This window comes from Sander vitreus, chromosome 23 (assembly GCF_031162955.1).
Source record: "Sander vitreus isolate 19-12246 chromosome 23, sanVit1, whole genome shotgun sequence".
NCBI lineage: Eukaryota > Metazoa > Chordata > Actinopteri > Perciformes > Percidae > Sander > Sander vitreus.
Genome location: NC_135877.1, coordinates 23,591,409 through 23,610,625, shown reverse-complemented (window position 1 = coordinate 23,610,625; position 19,217 = coordinate 23,591,409). Strand labels below are relative to the sequence as shown.

Sequence of the window (19,217 nt, the reverse complement as noted above, 5' to 3'; positions counted from 1 at the left end):
AGAGAAAACAAACTACATGAGTTTCATAGACGTTCTGCAAAAAAAACATTTTAAAGTAAAGGCCAGGTCAGGCACTTATCTCTCTCTCTCTGTCTCTCTGTCTCTCTCTCTCTCTGTCTCTCTGTCTCTCTGGCTCTCTCTCTCTCTGTCTCTCTCTGTGTCTCTCTCTCTCTCTGTCTCTCTCGCTCTCTCTCTCTCTCTCTCTCTCTGTCTCTCTCTCTCTCTCTGTCTCTCTCTGTCTCTCTGTCTCTCTGTCTCTCTGTCTCTCTCTCTCTCTCTCTCTCTCTCTGTCTCTCTCTCTGTCTCTATCTGTCTCTCTCTCTCTCTCTCTCTCTCTGTCTCTCTCTGTCTCTCTCTGTCTCTCTCTGTCTCTGTCTCTCTCTCTCTCTCTCTCTCTCTCTCTGTCTCTCTCTCTCTCTCTCTCTCTCTCTCTCTGTCTCTCTCTCTGTCTCTCTCTCTCTCTGTCTCTCTCTGTCTCTCTCTCTCTCTCTCTCTCTCTCTCTCTCTGTGTCTCTCTCTCTCTCTCTCTCTCTCTGTGTCTCTGTCTCTCTGTCTCTCTCTCTGTCTCTCTGTCTCTCTCTCTCTCTCTGTGTGTTCCAGCTCTGTGTTCCCTGGACGGCGTCTCAGGGCCGGCTGTCAGTATTCAGACTGAACTGGCTCTGGAGACGCTGAAGCAGAAACACAACCAGGAGCTGCAGCAGCTGCACATCAAGCTGGAGACACAGGTAACACACACACACACAGAGACACACACACACAGAGACACACACACACACACACACACACACACACACACACACACACACACACACACACAGAGACACACACACACAGAGAGACACACACACAGAGAGACACACACACACACACACAGAGACACACACACACAGAGACACACACACACACACACACACACACACACACACACACACACAGAGACACACACACACACACACACAGAGACACAGAGACACGCACACAGAGACAGACACACATACACACACACACAGACACAGATACACACACACACACACACACACACACACACACACACACACACACACACACACAGAGACACACACAGACACACACACACACACACACACACACACACACAGAGACACAGGTAACACACACATTATACTGCAAGCTGCACAATAAACACATCACGAAAAATTCATTCTTTATTCAGTTCTGCCTTTTATATTCAATTCAATGTTCAAGTAATTTTAGTTTAAAATGAAACGGCCCCGAAATCACCAAACTCCACCAGACTCCATGTAAATAATCAGGACTTTTAGCTTCCTGATTATTTACATGGAGTCTGGTGGAGTTTGGTGATGGGGATTTCAGGGCTGTTTCATGTTAAACTAAAAGGATCTTACTCTTGAACTAAAAGGTCTATCTCTGTAGGGATCCTTTCCAGGATAGACTGATGATTTCCTTTTATTAAATCCAACAAGCAGTTTGTTGGATTTTAGCAGAATACTGAAAGCAGCAGAAGTTATATCGTAATATTCAACAACGTTATCAGAATCAGGAAGGAGTGGGGGGTGCAAGATCACGTAAGGCTTGTACAATGTGGACGCGCCGACAGTGTTGTTGTCGTTCCTTAGATTTCCTCATGGGGGCGACAAACTATGTACTATATCTTTGAACATAAATGAGAATAAACCATAAATACAGAAACAAGTGTATCACATATCTTCCTCATATCGTGCAACCCTATTATAGTGTAGAGGTTAGACTCCAGATCTGCCTTTTTCAGGATTACGTTGTGTGTTAAAATACATTTTAAACCTCCGTGCAGGTGAACTACTACGAGCGCAGCCTGGAGGTGATGAGGCAGAGCATGGAGGTGGAGCGCAAAGACATCTCTCAGGCCTTCAAGGTAACTATAACACAGAGCTGGAAGAGGTATTCAGATCCTTTACTTCAGTAAAAGTACTGATACAACACTGTAATAATACTCTGTTTCCAGTTAAAGTCCTGCAGTGAAAATGTTACTTCAGTAAAAGTCTGAGAGTATCATCAGGAGAATGTAGTTAAAGTATTAGAAGTAAAGAAAAATCCTCCTATTTTAGAAAGAGGAAAGGATCCAAACACACACACACACACACACACACACACACACACACACACACACACACAGAGACACACACACACACACACACACACACACACACACACACACACACACACACACACACACACACACACACACACACACAGAGACACACAGACACACAGAGACACACACAGACACACACACACAGACACACACACACACACACACACACACACACACACAGACACACACACACACACACACACACAAACACAGAGACACACACACACAGGCACAGACACACTCGCGCGCACACACACACAGAGACACACACACACACACACACAGAGAGACACACACACACACACACACACACAGACACAAGGTTATTGCACTTCCAGACTTTAATTTATTGTTTTGTTTGGTCATATTTTGGATCGGTCTGTGTGTCAGATGGAGATCAGTGAGCTGGAGGATCAGAAAGCTCAGGCGGAGCAGCAGGTGAAGCAGCTGAAGGAGAAACTGCAGACTCAGATCCAACATGGCGGAGGAGGAGGAGGAGGAGGAGGAGGAGGGTGGAGCAACGAGCAGGAGCGCAGGTGAAGAAACATGTTCTCTGACTGTTCAGCTGCTAGTCTTTGAAATCGGTCCAGTATTAAGAGAGCCTAGAAATCCCCATCACCAAACCCACCAGACTCCATGTAAATAATCAGGACTTTTAGCGTGTATAGAGCCAGCATATCTCCACCAGACTCCATGTAAATAATCAGGACTTTTAGCGTGTATAGAGCCAGCATATTTCCACATGTAAATGGGTGAATTAAGGGTTTATTTCAACCAAACCATAATGTTGTCAGACACTTAACAATAAAATAATCTGAGTCTGTCAGCAGCAACAACAGAACTTTTAGTGACTCTAACTGCTGCTGAACATTAGTCCTGTAGGGTAACATTACAGCTTGTTACTAACTGCTGCTGAACATTAGTCCTGTAGGGTAACATTACAGCTTGTTTCGCCCAGTACACACGCCCAGATTGTTGTTCCCATTAGTCACTTAAACACAAAAACATCCAAAGATCCACGTTGAAAAAAATACCCTTTTAAAGAGTTTGTGAGCAGCGTTTCACTGTTTTCGAACGTGTTTTCCCAGGATGCAGCGGGAGCGTGCGGAGCTGGAGCAGAACTTTGCCCGAGAGATCGGTAACCTGGTCCAGAGACTGAGCGCTGAGAAGGAGCAGCTGGAGGCCGAGCTGAAGCTGAAGATGGACCAGGATCTGATGCTGGTCAGGTGGGTGGTGACATCAGAGCGTCTGTTACCCAGCATGCACAGGGACGGCTGCTTGTTCAGATACACATTCACAGAAGATGGTTATTTACACTACAGTTTGGCATCTGCTGTTGATGTTCTTCTGTCCTTCAGTAATTATTCTTACAGAGGTAAAAACAGAATAATTCAGACAGCAAATGGTTTATTTACAGGACATATCAGCTGAACATACGACGGACTGACAAATCACAGTTGACATCTTTTTAAATCCCCTAGTTTCCCCTGCTTTAGCCACGTTTGTCTCGGGCTTGTTGTGCTTACTGTACGTACACACCAAGTCATTCATCTTCAATGGAAGCTTCTCTCAGCTGCAAGGAGCTGCAAATGTTCCTACCAAAACATGAGTTCAGAGAAAAAGGAGGAGGAGCTCATCATGGCCGTTGCTGGGCTCCTTATCATTGATGATATCTGCGTACAGGGACCAGTTAACGTTACCTGCAGGTCACATGGTCTCTAAACAGTCCGCTCACGGTGAAGTCCTGCACGCATCAACAGCTGGCGGCTGCTCGCTCTGCCTGCACGCTGCTGCAGTTCAGCGGCTAACGAGGGAGCTAACTGCTAACGGACACCGCTGCCACCAACAACCCAATACACATTCATCATTATATATGTAATGTATGAAGGTTTCTAGTGTCAGTGTATCGGCCAGCAGTGGCTGCTTGAGCAGAATGAAGGAACATATACGCTGCTACGTCAGAGCGGCCAAAGCCTCAAACAGCTTCCCGTACTTTTAGACAAGCGGCCTCGACCGGCGGCCAGAGCTTCTTTGCAGCTCAAGTCTGCGGCGGTGTGTACGTACAGTTACTACTCCACATATAACGCTACTGTTAGCCCATGTGTTTTGTGTGCAGTAATCTTAATGTGTAAAGTAACTAGTAACTAAAGCTGTAACGGATGTAGTGGAGTAAAAAGTACAATATTTCTTAGTAGATTTCTTACAGACTGTCTTTATAATCTTTTCTTTCGAGCTACAAACACCTTCGATTAGCATGAAAACACGTCCCAGAGAACGTCAGAGTGGGTACACATCTGTTATTAACCCCTAGGTTCATTTTGAGCCGGATTTGTCCTTTAACAGTCATTTGCTTCATTGATAAATATTAAAAACATTGATTGGTGCCGCTTTAAGATTAATTCTGCAACAAAAACTGAGAGAGGTCCAATAATAGGGTGGTGATGGTGCAGTGGAAATGTCACATGCCATTGGTGTGGGAGACCTGGGTTAGATTCCCGCTGTGATACATCAACCAATGTGTCCCTGAGCAAGACACTTAACCCCTAGTTTCTCCAGAGGAGTGTGACCTCTCAGCTAAATGACATGTATTATTATTGTATTGTAAAACGGAGTGACGTGCAGCATGAGTAACGTTAACCGGAAGTGTGAGCGTCTCTCAAACAGCAGGTGTATTTATTCATTATCGCTGAGTAACTAGTTCCATCTCGCTGTGATGAACACTGAGCAGGGAGGACGCCGAGCAGCAGCTCTCTCACGTGACGCTTCAGCATGCCGAGAGTCTGCGTCAGCTGGAGAAGAACGCCCATCTGCACATCAGCCAATCAGAGGCCGCTTTACAGGAGCTCAGAGGGCGCTGTGGTCACTTAGAGGACGATCTCGACGCTTCACGCGGACGCTGTTCGGAGCTGGAAGCCCGCCTGGAGGAGGCGTGCGCTCAGCTCGCCGTCCTGGAGTCTCACAAGCTTTCAAACAAACGTATGGCGTCAGAGAAGGATGAGCTCCTGCTTCAGGTGAGTCGGCTGAATGAGGAGCTGGGAAACCTGCGGGCGGCGTCCGACAGCATCCTGCAGGGCTGCGAGGCAGCGAAGGATAACTACAGCCGCCTCTCGGGCGCTTTTGTCCAGCAGCAGGCGCAGCTCGGAGCCCGAGAGCAGGTGCTGTACGCCCTGAGGGCCGAGCTGCAGACTCTGCAGGACTGTCTCGCCAAACGGGCAGCGGAGCTAGACTCGCTGAAGACAGACCGCGCTCGGCTGATACAGGATCTGAAGGAGCAGGCGATGGCCGTGGACACCTTGCAGCTGCAGCTGGATGGCGTCTCAGAGGAGTCGGACAAGTGTCGGAGCGGCGAGCGGCGTCTGCAGGAGGCTCTGACGCGGGTCCAGTGCTGTCTGCGCGACGAGAAGGAAGAGGTCTGCCGTCTGAGCCAGGAGAACGCCAGCTACGCCCGTCTGGCCGACCAGCTCGCCAGCCAGATCGTGGAGATGGAGGCAGAGATCTCGACGCTCAGAGAACATCTGGGAGAACTCAGCGCCCAGCTCAACGACACAGCAGACCTGGTCCTGGAGCTCCGGACGCAGCTCAACTCCAAAACCGGCCAGGTGGATCGGCTCCGGGCCGAAGTGGCGGACGCCGACAATCTCTTACGGCAAGTAAGTTCCCTCGAAGCGAAGCGTGGTGACCTGCAGGACTCCCGGGACCAGCGGGAGCGAGACTTTGAAGAAGAGAAGAAGAAGATGACGCAGCAGCTGATGGAGCTGGAGCGGCTGGTTCTGGCTCTGGAGGACGTGATGGACCCGGCCAGTCCGCACAGGTTTGTAGGAGCATGAGACCGACTCAGAGATCCCAAACCACTGGATCTGAATCATGACTAAGGCTGTGTCTGGGATGAGTCGCTATTCACGTTCACTGTTTCTCCCAGAAAAGATGTTTAGTGTTTGGCAGGTGTCTTTTACACTGATTACAGCATTAATGTAGAGCAGGGGTGTCATCCTTAAGTGTGTGTGTGTGTGTGTGTGTTAAAATAATTCCACGTGGCTTAAGTATGATTTATGCTTCTGTGTTGAATCGTGGCTACGTGGAGATACCGAGCCTACGCCGTAGTCTGATGTCACCTCTCGAAAAATGTAACTACACATCGAGGTGACACACACACACGCACACACACAGACACACCGGCCCTGCTGAGATCGACACACACACACACACACACACACACACACACACACACACCGGCCCTGCTGAGATCCACACACACACACACACACAGAGACACACACACACACACACACACACACACACACACACACACACACACGTATAAACTTCAGTCCACTAACGTAGGCTACGGCGTAATCTCTGCGTGGAGCCACTTATTGATTCCCACAATGCACTTCAACGTTAAAACTATACCTTAATGCACTGCAGATTTCTGCCACCTAGCAAACAAATAACGTAAATCCCTAAACAATACAGCCTGCACATTAATGGTTTTGTAGGTAAGGGGGGGGGGGGATGTCAGAAAACTATAATAACGTAACTGTTGGAGCAGAGGAAATGACCATGTAGGGAGAAGTGAACGAGTGAGTGATCCCAGACGCAGCCTAACTCCCGTCTGAGTATTTAAATGACTAACTGCATCAATCATGCGTCTCTTCCCAACAGGTAGACACTCTGCTAACGGAATGAAACGCTCACAATCATCCCCCACAATGCACCGCGGCCGACTGGCTCTGTCTGGAATGCTTTAACTCTTCAACCTCATCGCTAACCGAATGACAAACGCATGACACACTGTGAATGGCTTGTTGTCTCTGTGTCACGTTGTCTTTGTTTGTTTTTCTCTCAGCGCTGAAACTTAAACTCAAATGTTTGAAGCCTAACTCTCGCCAAAATGCAACCTAGGGTCTTTGTGTGAATGTACCCGAGTCAAACGTTCGTTTAAAAGCATACGTAGGACGGAAACGCCACTTTTAAGATGGACCGTATTCTGGTTTTTGGGTCAAATGGCCTTTTGTCAACGTTTTCAGTCGCCCTTTTTCAACGTTTTTCGACTAGCCCTTTTTGTCAACGTTTCTAGTCGCTCTTTTTCAACATTTGTTGCCTTTTTTCAACATTTTTGTCAGCCCTTTTGTCAACGTTTTGTCGTCCCTTTGTCAACGTTTGGGTCGCCCTTTTGTCAACGTTTTCGTCGCCCCTTTTGTCAACGTTGCCGCCCTCTTTGTCAACGTTGTCGCCCTTTTGTCAATGTTTTCGTCGCCCTTTTGTCAATGTTTTCGTCGCCCTTTTGTCAATGTTTTCGTCGCCCTTTTGTCAATATTTGTGTCGCCCTTTTGTCAACATTTGTGTCGCCCTTTTGTCAACATTTGTGTCGCCCTTTTGTCAACATTTGTGTCGCCCTTTTGTCAACGTTTTCGTCGCCCCTTTTGTCAACGTTTTCGTCGCCCTTTTTGTCAACGTTTTCGTCGCCCTTTTGTCAACGTTTGTCGCCCTTTTGTCAACATTTGTGTCGCCCTTTTTCAACATTTGTGTCGCCCTTTTGTCAACATTTGTGTCGCCCCTTTTGTCAACATTTGTGTCGCCCTTTTGTCATCGTTTTCGTCGCCCTTTTGTCAACGTTTTCGTCGCCCTTTTGTCAATGTTTTCGTCGCCCTTTTGTCAATGTTTTCGTCGCCCTTTTGTCAATGTTTTCGTCGCCCTTTTGTCAATGTTTTCGTCGCCCTTTTGTCAACATTTGTGTCGCCCTTTTGTCAACGTTTTCGTCGCCCTTTTGTCAATGTTTTCTGTCAATGTTTTCGTCGCCCTTTTGTCAATGTTTTCGTCGCCTTTTTCAATGTTTTCGTCGCCCTTTTTTCAACGTTTTCGTCGCCTTTTTCAACGTTTTCGTCGCCCTTTTTCCAACATTTTCGTCGCCCTTTTGTCAACGTTTTCGTCACCCTTTTTCAATGTTTTCGTTGCTTTTTTTCCAACATTTTCGTCGCCTTTTGTCAACGTTTTCGTCGCCCTTTTGTCAACATTTTCGTCAGAGGGTGGGCGACAAAAACATTGAAGAAAGCGGGGAAAATGAACCAGAAAGGAGAAACGACTAGACAACTAGACAACTAGATGTTGTCAGTGCTGTGGTTAAGATGTAGAACCTGGTGATACTTGGAGCAAAGTCTCATGTTGTGTCGAGCCTTCTTAGTGGTTTAAACATAGATATTTTGAGGTTAGCATCGTAGCGCCCCTAGCTCTCCCATTCAAAAGGCCATTTGACCCAAAAATCCAGAATACGGTCCATCTTAAAAGTGGCGTTTCCGTCCTAAATATGCTTTTAAACGAACGTTTGACTCAGGTACCTTCACAAAAAGACCCTAGGTGGCATTTTGGCGAGAGTTAGGCTTTAATTCTGCTTTGATGCATCTTGTTTTCATTATAAAACAAACTCTGTTCGACAGGATGAAGATTAATTTGTTCTGTTCAGATTTAAGGCCTCAGTTTGCTTTAAATAAACAGAACATTTGGGTTTGGTTTGGATGGTTCCGTACGACGCTCTTCACAAGTACAATACATGATCAGTTCACTACTTTCACTGAATTTGGGCGTTTTATTCAATGTGATATCATTTGAAAAAAATAAATAAAAGAACGTTGAAAAAAAGCGCAGAAATATTTGACAAAAAGATCAGAGAAAAAGTGACAAAAGTTTAGAAAAAGACGACCAAAACATAGGAACAAAATGTTTTAGTTTAAAATGTTGATCCAGAAAAACTAAAAGTTGCACGGTCGACAGGAAGACAACACAAGGGTTAAACACTAGTGCTGTCAAACGATTCAAATATTGAATCACGATTAATCGCATTAATGTCATAGTTAACTCGCAATTAATTGCACATTGGCATATACTGCCGTCTCTCACTGTGTGCTTGGCCATCAGCCGTGTGCTTGGCCATCAGCCGCGTGCTTGGCCATCAGCTGTATGCTTGGCCATCGGCTGTGTGCTTGGCCATTGGCTGCGTGCTTGGCCATCAGCTGCGTGCTTGGCCATCAGCCGTGTGCTTGGCCATCAGCTGTGTGCTTGGCCATCAGCTGCGTGCTTGGCCATTAGCTGCGTGCTTGGCCATCAGCTGTGTGCTTGGCCATCAGCTGTGTGCTTGGCCATCAGCTGTGTGCTTGGCCATCAGCTGTGTGCTTGGCCATCAGCTGTGTGCTTGGCCATTAGCTGTGTGCTTGGCCATTAGCTGCGTGCTTGGCCATTAGCTGCGTGCTTGGCCATTAGCTGCGTGCTTGGCCATCAGCCGTGTGCTTGGCCATTGGCTGCGTGCTTGGCCATTGGCTGCGTGCTTGGCCATCAGCTGCGTGAGCCATTAGCTGGGTTTAGCATGCTGTGCTTGGCCATCAGCTGCGTGCTTTAGCCATTGGCTGTGTGGCCATTGGCTGCGTGCTTGGCCATTAGCTGCGTGCTTGGCCATTAGCTGCGTGCTTGGCCATCAGCTGTGTGCTTGGCCATCAGCTGTGTGCTTGGCCATTAGCTGCGTGCTTGGCCATCAGCTGCGTGTGGCCATCAGCTGGGTGTGCTAGCCATCAGCTGTGTGCTTGGCCATCAGCTGTGTGTGGCCATTAGCTGCGTGGCCATCAGCTGTGTGCTTGGCCATCAGCTGTGTGCTTGGCCGTGTGCTGGCCAGCTGTGTGGCCATTAGCTGCGTGCTTGGCCATCAGCTGTGTGTTGGCCATGTGGCTGGGCCATAGCTGTGGCCATTAGCTGCGTGCTTGGCCATTAGCTGCGTGCTTGGCCATCAGCCGTGTGCTAGCCGTGTGCTCAGCGTGCTTTGGCCATTGGCTGCGTGCTTGGCCATTGGCTGCGTGCGTGGCCATTAGCTGCGTCTTGGCCATCAGCGTGCTTGGCCATTAGCTGCGTGTTTGCCCATTGCTTGGCCATTGGCTGCGTGCTTGGCCATTAGCTGCGTGCTTGGCCATTAGCTGCGTGTGGCCATCAGCCGTGTGCTTGGCCATTGCTGCGTGTTTGGCATGCGTGTTTGGCCATCAGCTGTGTGCTTGGCCATTAGCTGCGTGCGTGGCCATCAGCTGCGTGCTTGGCCATCAGCCGCGTGCTTGGCCATTAGCTGCGTGCTTGGCCATTGGCTGCGTGCTTGGCCATTGGCTGCGTGCTTGGCCATCGGCTGCGTGCTTGGCCATCAGCTGCGTGCTTGGCCATCAGCTGCGTGCTTGGCCATTAGCTGCGTGCTTGGCCATCAAGTGGTATTTCGTGCTGCGATGAGAGCTCAGTTCACAACTACAAAACACACACACTTTTCAAAAGTAAACTTTCCATTCAGACTCTTATCGGCATCCATTTCAGCGTCTCGTGCTCGCCATCCACTCAAAACGTGACGTTAGCCTGCTACTCTTTGGCCGGCTCGCGAGCCTAAACGTGTGCAGCGTGCCTGTTGTTCTGTTTCCGGTCTAGCTAGATCCGGTGTGCTAGGCCAAAAGAACGTTAATCTCACGATAAAAACATGACGCCGTTAAAATGGGTTTGCGTTAACGCCGTTAATAACGCGTTTAACTGACAGTACTATTAAAAAGTACAAAATACTGCTCAATTACAGTAACTAGTTGTTACTTTCCAACTCTGCATGAATCTGAGATGTTTACGGTCTTACGTGCACTTTGTTTGAAGCAGACTGAAGCCTTCAGCCAGCTGATCTTTAGAAACTCAATCTCCATTCACAACAGTTTGTGAATCAGAATCAGAAAGGAGTTAATTGCCACAGTAGTAGCCCTACCTCTGTGATTGGTGCATACAGTACATACACACACAAACATATAAAATAAGAACTGCTTCAGGTTTTTAGTCTCCTGATATTTCCGTATCATTTCTCAGAGAGTCGTGACTCCTCGTGTTGTTTGTTGGCTGCAGGACTCAGCTGGAGGAAGTTCGTTTGGAGAACGGAGCTCTTCAGGAGCGACTGACCGTCCTGCAACAGGAAGTCCACAACCTGGAGGACGAAGTCACCAACAAGAGGTGAGAAAATGTGCAGATCCCTGACTTTTCATTGTTAGGTGTGTGTGTGTCTGTCTGTCTGTCTGTCTGTCTTCTTGTTTAACTATATTTGTAGGGTCCAAAAACCAGGAGTCCAGTATACTTGTGGGGTCTGCACAGCTTTGTGGGGCCAAAGTGCTGGACCCCCCAAGGTTAAAGGTCTGTTTGAGGGTTAAGACCTGGTTTTAGGATTAGGGTTAGAATGAGGTTCTGGTTAGGGTGAGGGTAAGGGTTAAGGTTAGGCATTTAGTGGTGATGGTTAAGGTTAGGGTAAGGGGCTAGGGAATGCATTATGTTAATGACGGGTCCCCACAAAGAGTGTGTGTGTGTGTGTGTGTGTGTGTGTGTGTGTGAAGGATAAGTTTGGTATTTGTCAACCTGGACCCTATGTTCCCATGTTTTTGTGTCTAAGTGACTGATGGGAACAACTATTCCTTTTTTGTTAAAGAGTAAGATCCTTTTTGTTTAAAAATCCAAATGTTCAGCGTCAGTCAGAGTCCACTAAAAGTTCTGTTGTTGCTGCTGACAGACTCAGATTATTATTCTAAGTGTCTGACAACATTATGAAAGGATCCCTACAGAGATAGACCTTTTAGTTAAAGAGTAAGATCCTTTTAGTTTAACATGAAACAGCCCCGAAATCACCATCACCAAACTACACCAGACTCCATGTAAATAATCAGTACTTTTAGCGTGTATAGAGCCAGCATATTTCCACCAGACTCCATGTAAATAATCAGGACTTTTAGCGTGTATAGAGCCAGCATATTTCCACCAGACTCCATGTAAATAATCAGGACTTTTAGCGTGTATAGAGCCAGCATATCTCCACCAGACTCCATGTAAATAATCAGGACTTTTAGTATGTATAGAGCCAGCATATTTCCACCAGACTCCATGTAAATAATCAGGACTTTAAGCGTGTATAGAGCCAGCATATCTCCACATGTAAATGGGTGAATTAAGGGTTTATTTCAACCAAACCAGAGTGGTGATTGTTGGAACAGTGGAAAGATGAACCAAGACGGCTTTTGGTAGTTTGATTTAGTTTCTGTCCACTTTGAATGAAGTGTGTTTTACGATGATAAAAGTCCTGATTATTTACATGGAGTCTGGTGGAGTTTGGTGATGGTGATAAAATAAATAAATATGCTGCTTCTTCTGCCAGGAGGAAACTGGAGGAGATGGAGCAAGAACACGAGAGGAGCAGAGAAGAAGAGGAGAGGCTGCACAAAGAGGTGAGACACGGTTGTGGCTAGAAGGGAGACGGCTACGGCCAGAAGCCACGCAAAATAACACAAAATCTCCCATAATCTAACATAGTTATAAGACTTTCACCCAGGAAACGTGTGTTCGTTCCTCTGGAGTGTTTGAATCCAAACCATCTTTTTCTTAAACTTAACCGTGTGTGTGTGTGTGTGTGTGTGTGTGTGTGTGTGTGTGTGTGTGTGTGTGTGTTCGTGTGTGTGTGTATCTGTGTGTGTGTGTGTGTGTGTGTGTGTGTGTGTGTGTGTGTGTGTGTGTGTCTGCGTGTTTGTGTCTGTGTGTGTTCATGTGTATCTATGTGTTTGTGTCTGTGTGTGTTCGTGTGTATCTATGTGTGTGTGTGTGTGTGTGTGTGTGTCTGTTTGTGATATTTAATGCCTCCGTCACCCAAACAACCGGCTCATCTACTGACTCTACGATGTGTTCTCAGTTCAGCGTCTGGAATCTGGTTTGGTCCTTCCCTCTATAGTTCACTCTTTATAAACACTACAGAGGGACCGTTCTCAACACAGCTAGAGAGACAGACAGACAGACAGACAGACAGACAGACACAGACAGACAGACAGACACTCTCAGCTAGAGTGACTTCTGATCTCTGCAGGGAGGAAGAAAGGAACGACTGTTAAACTCTGTTTCTTCTCTTCCTCTGTGCTTCTGCAGAACTCCAGGTATCGTGAGGAGGTTCTGGATCTGAGCGGCAGGAACCTGCAGCTGAGCAACGACAACGCCGAGTTGAACGCCCGTCTCCGTGGAGACCAGGAGTCGCTCCGGATGCTGCGGGAGCGCCTGGCGACCGTCTCCAAGGAGCGGGAGGAGGAGGGAACTACGGTGAGCAAAGTGACCGACGTTTGCGTTGCTGTTTGTGTCTTTCATCGCGTTTCTGAGACTCTTCGGATGTCATCAATCAGAGAGAGAGAGAGAGAGAGAGAGAGATTATGAAAGGATCCCTACAGAGATAGACCTTTTAATTAAAGAGTAAGATCCTTTTAGTTTAACATGAAACAGCCCCGAAATCACCATCACCAAACCCACCAGACTCCATGTAAATAATCAGGACTTTTAGCGTGTATAGAGCCAGCATATTTCCACCAGACTCCATGTAAATAATCAGGACTTTTAGCGTGTATAGAGCCAGCATATCTCCACCAGACTCCATGTAAATAATCAGGACTTTTAGCGTGTATAGAGCCAGCATATCTCCACCAGACTCCATGTAAATAATCAGGACTTTTAGCGTGTATAGAGCCAGCATATTTCCACCAGACTCCATGTAAATAATCAGGACTTTTAGTACTTTTAACGTGTATAGAGCCAGCATATTTCTCTTTCTGAGACTCTTCGGATGTCATCAATCAGAGAGAGAGAGAGAGAGAGAGAGAGAGAGACTCAGAGAGAGAGACACACAGAGAGAGAGAGAGAGAGAGAGAGAGAGAGAGAGACAGAGAGAGACACACAGAGAGAGAGAGAGAGAGAGAGAGACAGAGAGAGAGAGAGAGAGAGAGAGAGAGAGAGAGAGACACACACACAGAGAGAGAGAGAGAGAGAGAGAGAGAGAGAGAGAGAGAGAGAGAGAGAGAGAGAGAGAGAGAGAGAGAGAGAGAGAGAGAGAGAGAGAGAGAGAGAGAGACACACAGAGAGAGAGAGAGAGAGACGGAGAGAGAGAGAGACAGAGAGAGACACACAGAGAGAGAGACAGAGACACACTCAGAGAGACTCAGAGAGAGAGAGAGAGAGAGAGAGAGAGAGAGAGAGAGACTCACAGAGAGAGAGAGAGAGACACATAGAGAGAGAGAGAGAGAGAGAGAGAGAGAGAGAGAGAGAACAGAACATGCTCTGATGTGTTTGTGGTTTCAGGTGCGTCAGCTGCAGGACGCGGCGTTGCAGCAGGAGAGAGAGAAGCTGCAGCTGCAGGCCGTCTGGACGCAGGAGAGGCAGCTGCTGGAGAGAGAGCTCAGCGCCTTCAAGGAGAAGGTGCTTCAAAACGACGCCATCTTTCACTTTTAGAGAGAGAGGAGACACAGACACACTGTCTCTCTCTCTCTGTCTCTCTCTCTCTCTCTCTCTCTCTCTCTCTCTCTCTCTATGTGTCTCTCTCTCTCTACACACTGTAGACTTTTTCCGACATACCCTACTATGATTAAAAAAAAGCCATTTTAGGCCTTTATTTCCATAGGACAGATGAAGACATGAGAGGAGAGAGGGGGAATGACATGCAGGGAAACACCAGAGCAGGGGGAATGAGAGGGGGAACACCAGAGCAGGGGGAATGAGAGGGGGGAGCACCAGAGCAGGGGGAATGAGAGGAGGAACACCAGAGCAGGGGGAATGAGAGGGGGGAACACCAGAGCAGGGGGAATGAGAGGGGGGAACACCAGAGCAGGGGGAATGAGAGGGGAAACACCAGAGCAGGGGGAATGAGAGGGGGGAACACCAGAGCAGGGGGAATGAGAGGGGAGAATGAGAGGGGGGGGACACCAGAGCAGGGGGAATGAGAGGGGGGAATGAGAGGGGGAGACACCAGAGCAGGGGGAATGAGAGGGGGAGAATGAGAGGGGGGGGACACCAGAGCAGGGGGAATGAGAGGGGGGACACCAGAGCAGGGGGAATGAGAGGGGGGGGACACCAGAGCAGGGAGAATGAGAGGGGGAACACCAGAGCAGGGGGAATGAGAGGGGGGAACACCAGAGCAGGGGGAATGAGAGGGGGAGACACCAGAGCAGGGGGAATGAGAGGGGGGACACCAGAGCAGGGGGAATGAGAGGGGGGAACGTAGTGATGTAAATGTAGCCTAACTGTGGTGTTTGTCTCGTCAGGTGGAGAAGCTGCAGCAGTCGCTGCTCTTCGTGGAGTCGGAGGCGGAGCTGCTTCGCTCTCAGCTCCACGCCGTTGGTCAGGAGAAACTCGGCCACGCCCAGGAAGTGACCTCGCTGCACAGGAAGCTGCAGGATGCTCAGAGCAAGGTCTTCACATACCTCTGAATGATAGTTTTAATTCTCCAGCTTGTAAAAACTATTAACCCCTCATGTCGTCCTCGGGTCAAATTTTAAACGTTTTCAACGTTTTTTTAACAGAAAATATGGGACGTCGAAATAAACGCTGAAAACGTAAAAACAAAACGACAAAAAAAGATAAAAACTTTAGAAAAAACGTAAAAAAAAGCCCTTTTGTCAACGTTTTCATTGCTTTTTTCCAACGTTTTCGTTGCTTTTTTCCAACATTTTCGTTGCTTTTTTCCAACATTTTCGTTGCTTTTTTCCAACATTTTCGTCGTCTTTTTTCAACATTTTCGTCGCCTTTTTTCAACGTTTGTCGCCTTTTTTCAACGTTTTTCGTCGCCTTTTTTCCAACATTTTCGTCGCTTTTTTCCAACATTTTCGTCGCCTTTTTTCAACATTTTCGTCGCCTTTTTCCAACATTTTCGTTGCTTTTCTCAACATTTTCGTCGCCCTTTTTTCAACATTTTCGTCGCTTTTTTCAACATTTTCGTCGCCCTTTTTTTCAACGTTTTCGTCGCCTTTTTTTCAACGTTTTCGTCGCCCTTTTTCCAACATTTTCGTCGCCTTTTTCCAACGTTTTCGTCGCCTTTTTTCAACATTTTCGTCGCCTTTTTTCAACATTTTCGTCGCCTTTTGTCAACGTTTTTGTCAACGTTTTCGTCGCCTTTTTTCAACATTTTCGTCGCCTTTTGTCAACGTTTGTCGCTCTTTTTTCAACGTTTTCGTTGCCTTTTTTCAACATTTTCGTCGGCCTTTTTTCAACGCTTTTTCGCCGCCTTTTTTCAACGCTTATCGCTTTTTTTCCAACGTTTTAGCCGCTTTTTCAACGTTGTCGCCTTTTTTCCAACGTTGGGTCGCCTTTTTTCCAACGTTGCGCCTTTTTCCAACGTTGCGTCGTCTTTTTTCCAACGCTTTTTGTCGCCTTTTTTCCCAACGTTTGGCCGCTTTTTTCCAACTTTTTTCGTCGCTTTTTTCCAACGCTTTTTGTCGCCTTTTTTCCAACGCTGTCGCTTTTTTTTCAACGTTGTCCGCCTTTTTCCAACGTTGTCGCTTTTTCCAACGTTGCGTCGCTTTTTTTCAACGCTGCCGCTTTTTTTCCAACGCTTTCGCCGCCTTTTTTCCAACATTTTTTGTCGCTTTTGTCAACATTTTCGTCGCCTTTTTCCAACGCTGTCGCCTTTTTTTCCAACATTTTTGTCAGCCTTTTTTTCAACGCTGTCGCGCTTTTTCCAACATTTTTCGTCAGCTTTTTTCCAACGCTTTTTGTCGCTTTTTCCAACGCTGTCGCTTTTTTCCAACGTTTTGTCGCCTTTTTCCAACGTTTTCGCCTTTTTTCCAACGCTTTTCGTCGCTTTTTCCAACGTTTTGTCGCTTTTTCCAACTTTTTTCGTCGCTTTTTTCCAACGTTTTTGTCGCCTTTTTTTCCAACGCTGCCGCCTTTTTTCAACGTTTCTGTCGCTTTTTTCCAACGCTGATCGCCTTTTTTCCAACGTTGGTCGCCTTTTTTCAACGCTAGTCGCTTTTTTCCAACGTTTACGTCGCCTTTTTCCAACATTTTTCGTCGCCTTTTTGTCAACATTTTTCGTCGCCTTTTTTTCCCAACGTTTTCGTCGCCTTTTTTCCAACATTTTTGTCGCCTTTTTTCAACGTTGTCGCCTTTTTCCAACATTTTGTCGCCTTTTTCCAACGTTTTTTGTCGCCTTTTTTCCAACGTTGTCGCTTTTTTCCAACGCTTTTTGTCGCCTTTTTTCCAACGTTTTCGTCGCCTTTTTCCCAACTTTTTCGTCGCCTTTTTTTCCAACATTTTTTGTCGCCTTTTTTCCAACGTTTTCGTCAGCTTTTTTCCAACTTTTTTCGTCGCCTTTTTTCCAACATTTTTGTCGCCTTTTTTCCAACGTTTTCGTAGCCTTTTTCCAACTTTTTCGTCGCCTTTTTCCAACATTTTTGTCGCCTTTTTTCAACGTCTGCCGCTTTTTTCAACGCTGTCGCTTTTTTCAACGCTTTTCGCCGCTTTTTTTCCAACGCTACGCCTTTTTTCCAACATTTTTGTCGCCTTTTTCCAACGCTTTCGCCGCTTTTTCCAACATTTTTGTCGCTTTTTTCCAACATTTTCGTCAGCCTTTTTTCCAACATTTTCGTCGCTTTTTCTCCAACGTTGTCGCTTTTCTCCAACGCTTTTCGCGCTTTTTCTCCAACGCTTTCGTCGCCTTTTTTTCAATGTTTTTCGCGTTTTCCAACATTTTCGTCGCCTTTTTTCAACGTTTTCGTCGCCCTTTTTTCAACGTTTTCGTCAGAGGGTGGGCGACAAAAACATTGAAGAAAGCGGGGAAAATGAACCAGAAAGGAGAAACGACTAGACAACTAGACAACTAGATGTTGTCAGTGCTGTGGTTAAGGTGTAGAACCTGGTGATACTTGGAGCAAAGTCTCATGTTGTGTCGAGCCTTCTTAGTGGTTTAAACATAGATATTTTGAGGCTAGCATCGTAGCGCCCCTAGCTCTCCCATTCAGAAGGCCATTTGACCCAAAAACCAGAATACGGTCCATCTTAAAAGTGGCGTTTCCCTCCTAAATATGCTTTTAAACGAACGTTTGACTCAGGTACATTCACAGAAAGAGGTTGCATTTTGGCGAGAGTTAGGCTTTAAACAACGTTCCCAGCGTCCCGTGTGGTGTTTTCCAGGTGGAGGAGTTGGAGAGCAGCGTTAGGACGCTGCTGAGGGAGAACGAGGAGCTGCGTCACGCTCTGGAGGAGCAGGAGGAGCAGGAGGATCAGACCTCCGTCACTCTGCAGGAAGAGACACACACGCTCAGAGTCCAGAACCAGGAGCTCCAACACCAGGTACCACACACCAACCGGTCAAAACGGACACACACACACACACACATGAACACAGACACATGAACACAGACACACAGACACACACGCACACACACACACACACACACACACACACAACACACACACACACGCGCTCAGAGTCCAGAACCAGGAGCTCCAACACCAGGTACCACACACCAACCGGGATCAAAACGGACACACACACACACACGAACACAGACACACACACACACACACACACACACACACACACACACACACACACACACACACACACACACACACGAACACACACACACACACACACACACACACACACACACACACACATGAACAGACACGAACACACACACGAATAGACACGAACACACACACACACACACACACACACACACACAGACAGACACACACACACACAGACAGACTTTAACTCCTACCAAAGTCATTTTTTGGTAAGATTACTTGTACTTTTAGTACTCTAGTCCATATTTGGATTCCCAAGTCTAAACGTGACCCCAGATAACTGAAGCTTGATGTTTCAGCTGTCGGAGCAGCAGAACCTGAAAACCAAACTGACCCAACTGGAGACGGAGCGGACGCAGGCTCAGGATCAGGTCGGGACGGAAAACACAACCATCTGATACTAAACACTGATACCCATATTTTATTTATATATATATCTATCTCACCAAAACCAAACCCCATGTAAATAATCAGGACTTTTAGCGTGTATAGAGCCAGCATATCTCCACCAGACTCCATGTAAATAATCAGGACTTTTAGCGTGTATAGAGCCAGCATATCTCCACATGTAAATGGGTGAATTAAGGGTTTATTTCAACCAAACCAGAGTGGTGATTGTTGGAACAGTGGAAAGATGACCCAAGACGGCTTTTGATAGTTTTATTTAGTTTCTGTCCACTTTGAATGAAGTGTGTTTTACGATGATAAAAGTCCTGATTAT

The 19,217-nt window shown here is 47.0% G+C and overlaps 1 protein-coding gene across 3 annotated transcripts in view; it reads left to right on the top strand.

The window, feature by feature from the left end:
* ninl (ninein-like) overlaps positions 1–19,217 on the top strand; it is a 61,243-nt gene that overhangs the window by 37,153 nt on the left and 4,873 nt on the right. For 2 of the 3 annotated variants that reach the window (XM_078281609.1, XM_078281611.1), the window contains 12 exons: positions 601–725; positions 1,811–1,891; positions 2,522–2,667; positions 3,220–3,357; positions 4,860–5,942; positions 11,027–11,131; positions 12,318–12,387; positions 13,076–13,243; positions 14,270–14,386; positions 15,229–15,375; positions 18,095–18,253; positions 18,796–18,867. In XM_078281609.1, the coding sequence (XP_078137735.1) occupies positions 601–725; positions 1,811–1,891; positions 2,522–2,667; positions 3,220–3,357; positions 4,860–5,942; positions 11,027–11,131; positions 12,318–12,387; positions 13,076–13,243; positions 14,270–14,386; positions 15,229–15,375; positions 18,095–18,253; positions 18,796–18,867 (2,411 nt within the window). The remainder of the gene's footprint in view (positions 1–600; positions 726–1,810; positions 1,892–2,521; positions 2,668–3,219; positions 3,358–4,859; positions 5,943–11,026; positions 11,132–12,317; positions 12,388–13,075; positions 13,244–14,269; positions 14,387–15,228; positions 15,376–18,094; positions 18,254–18,795; positions 18,868–19,217) is intronic. The other variant, XM_078281610.1, reaches the window with a different exon arrangement.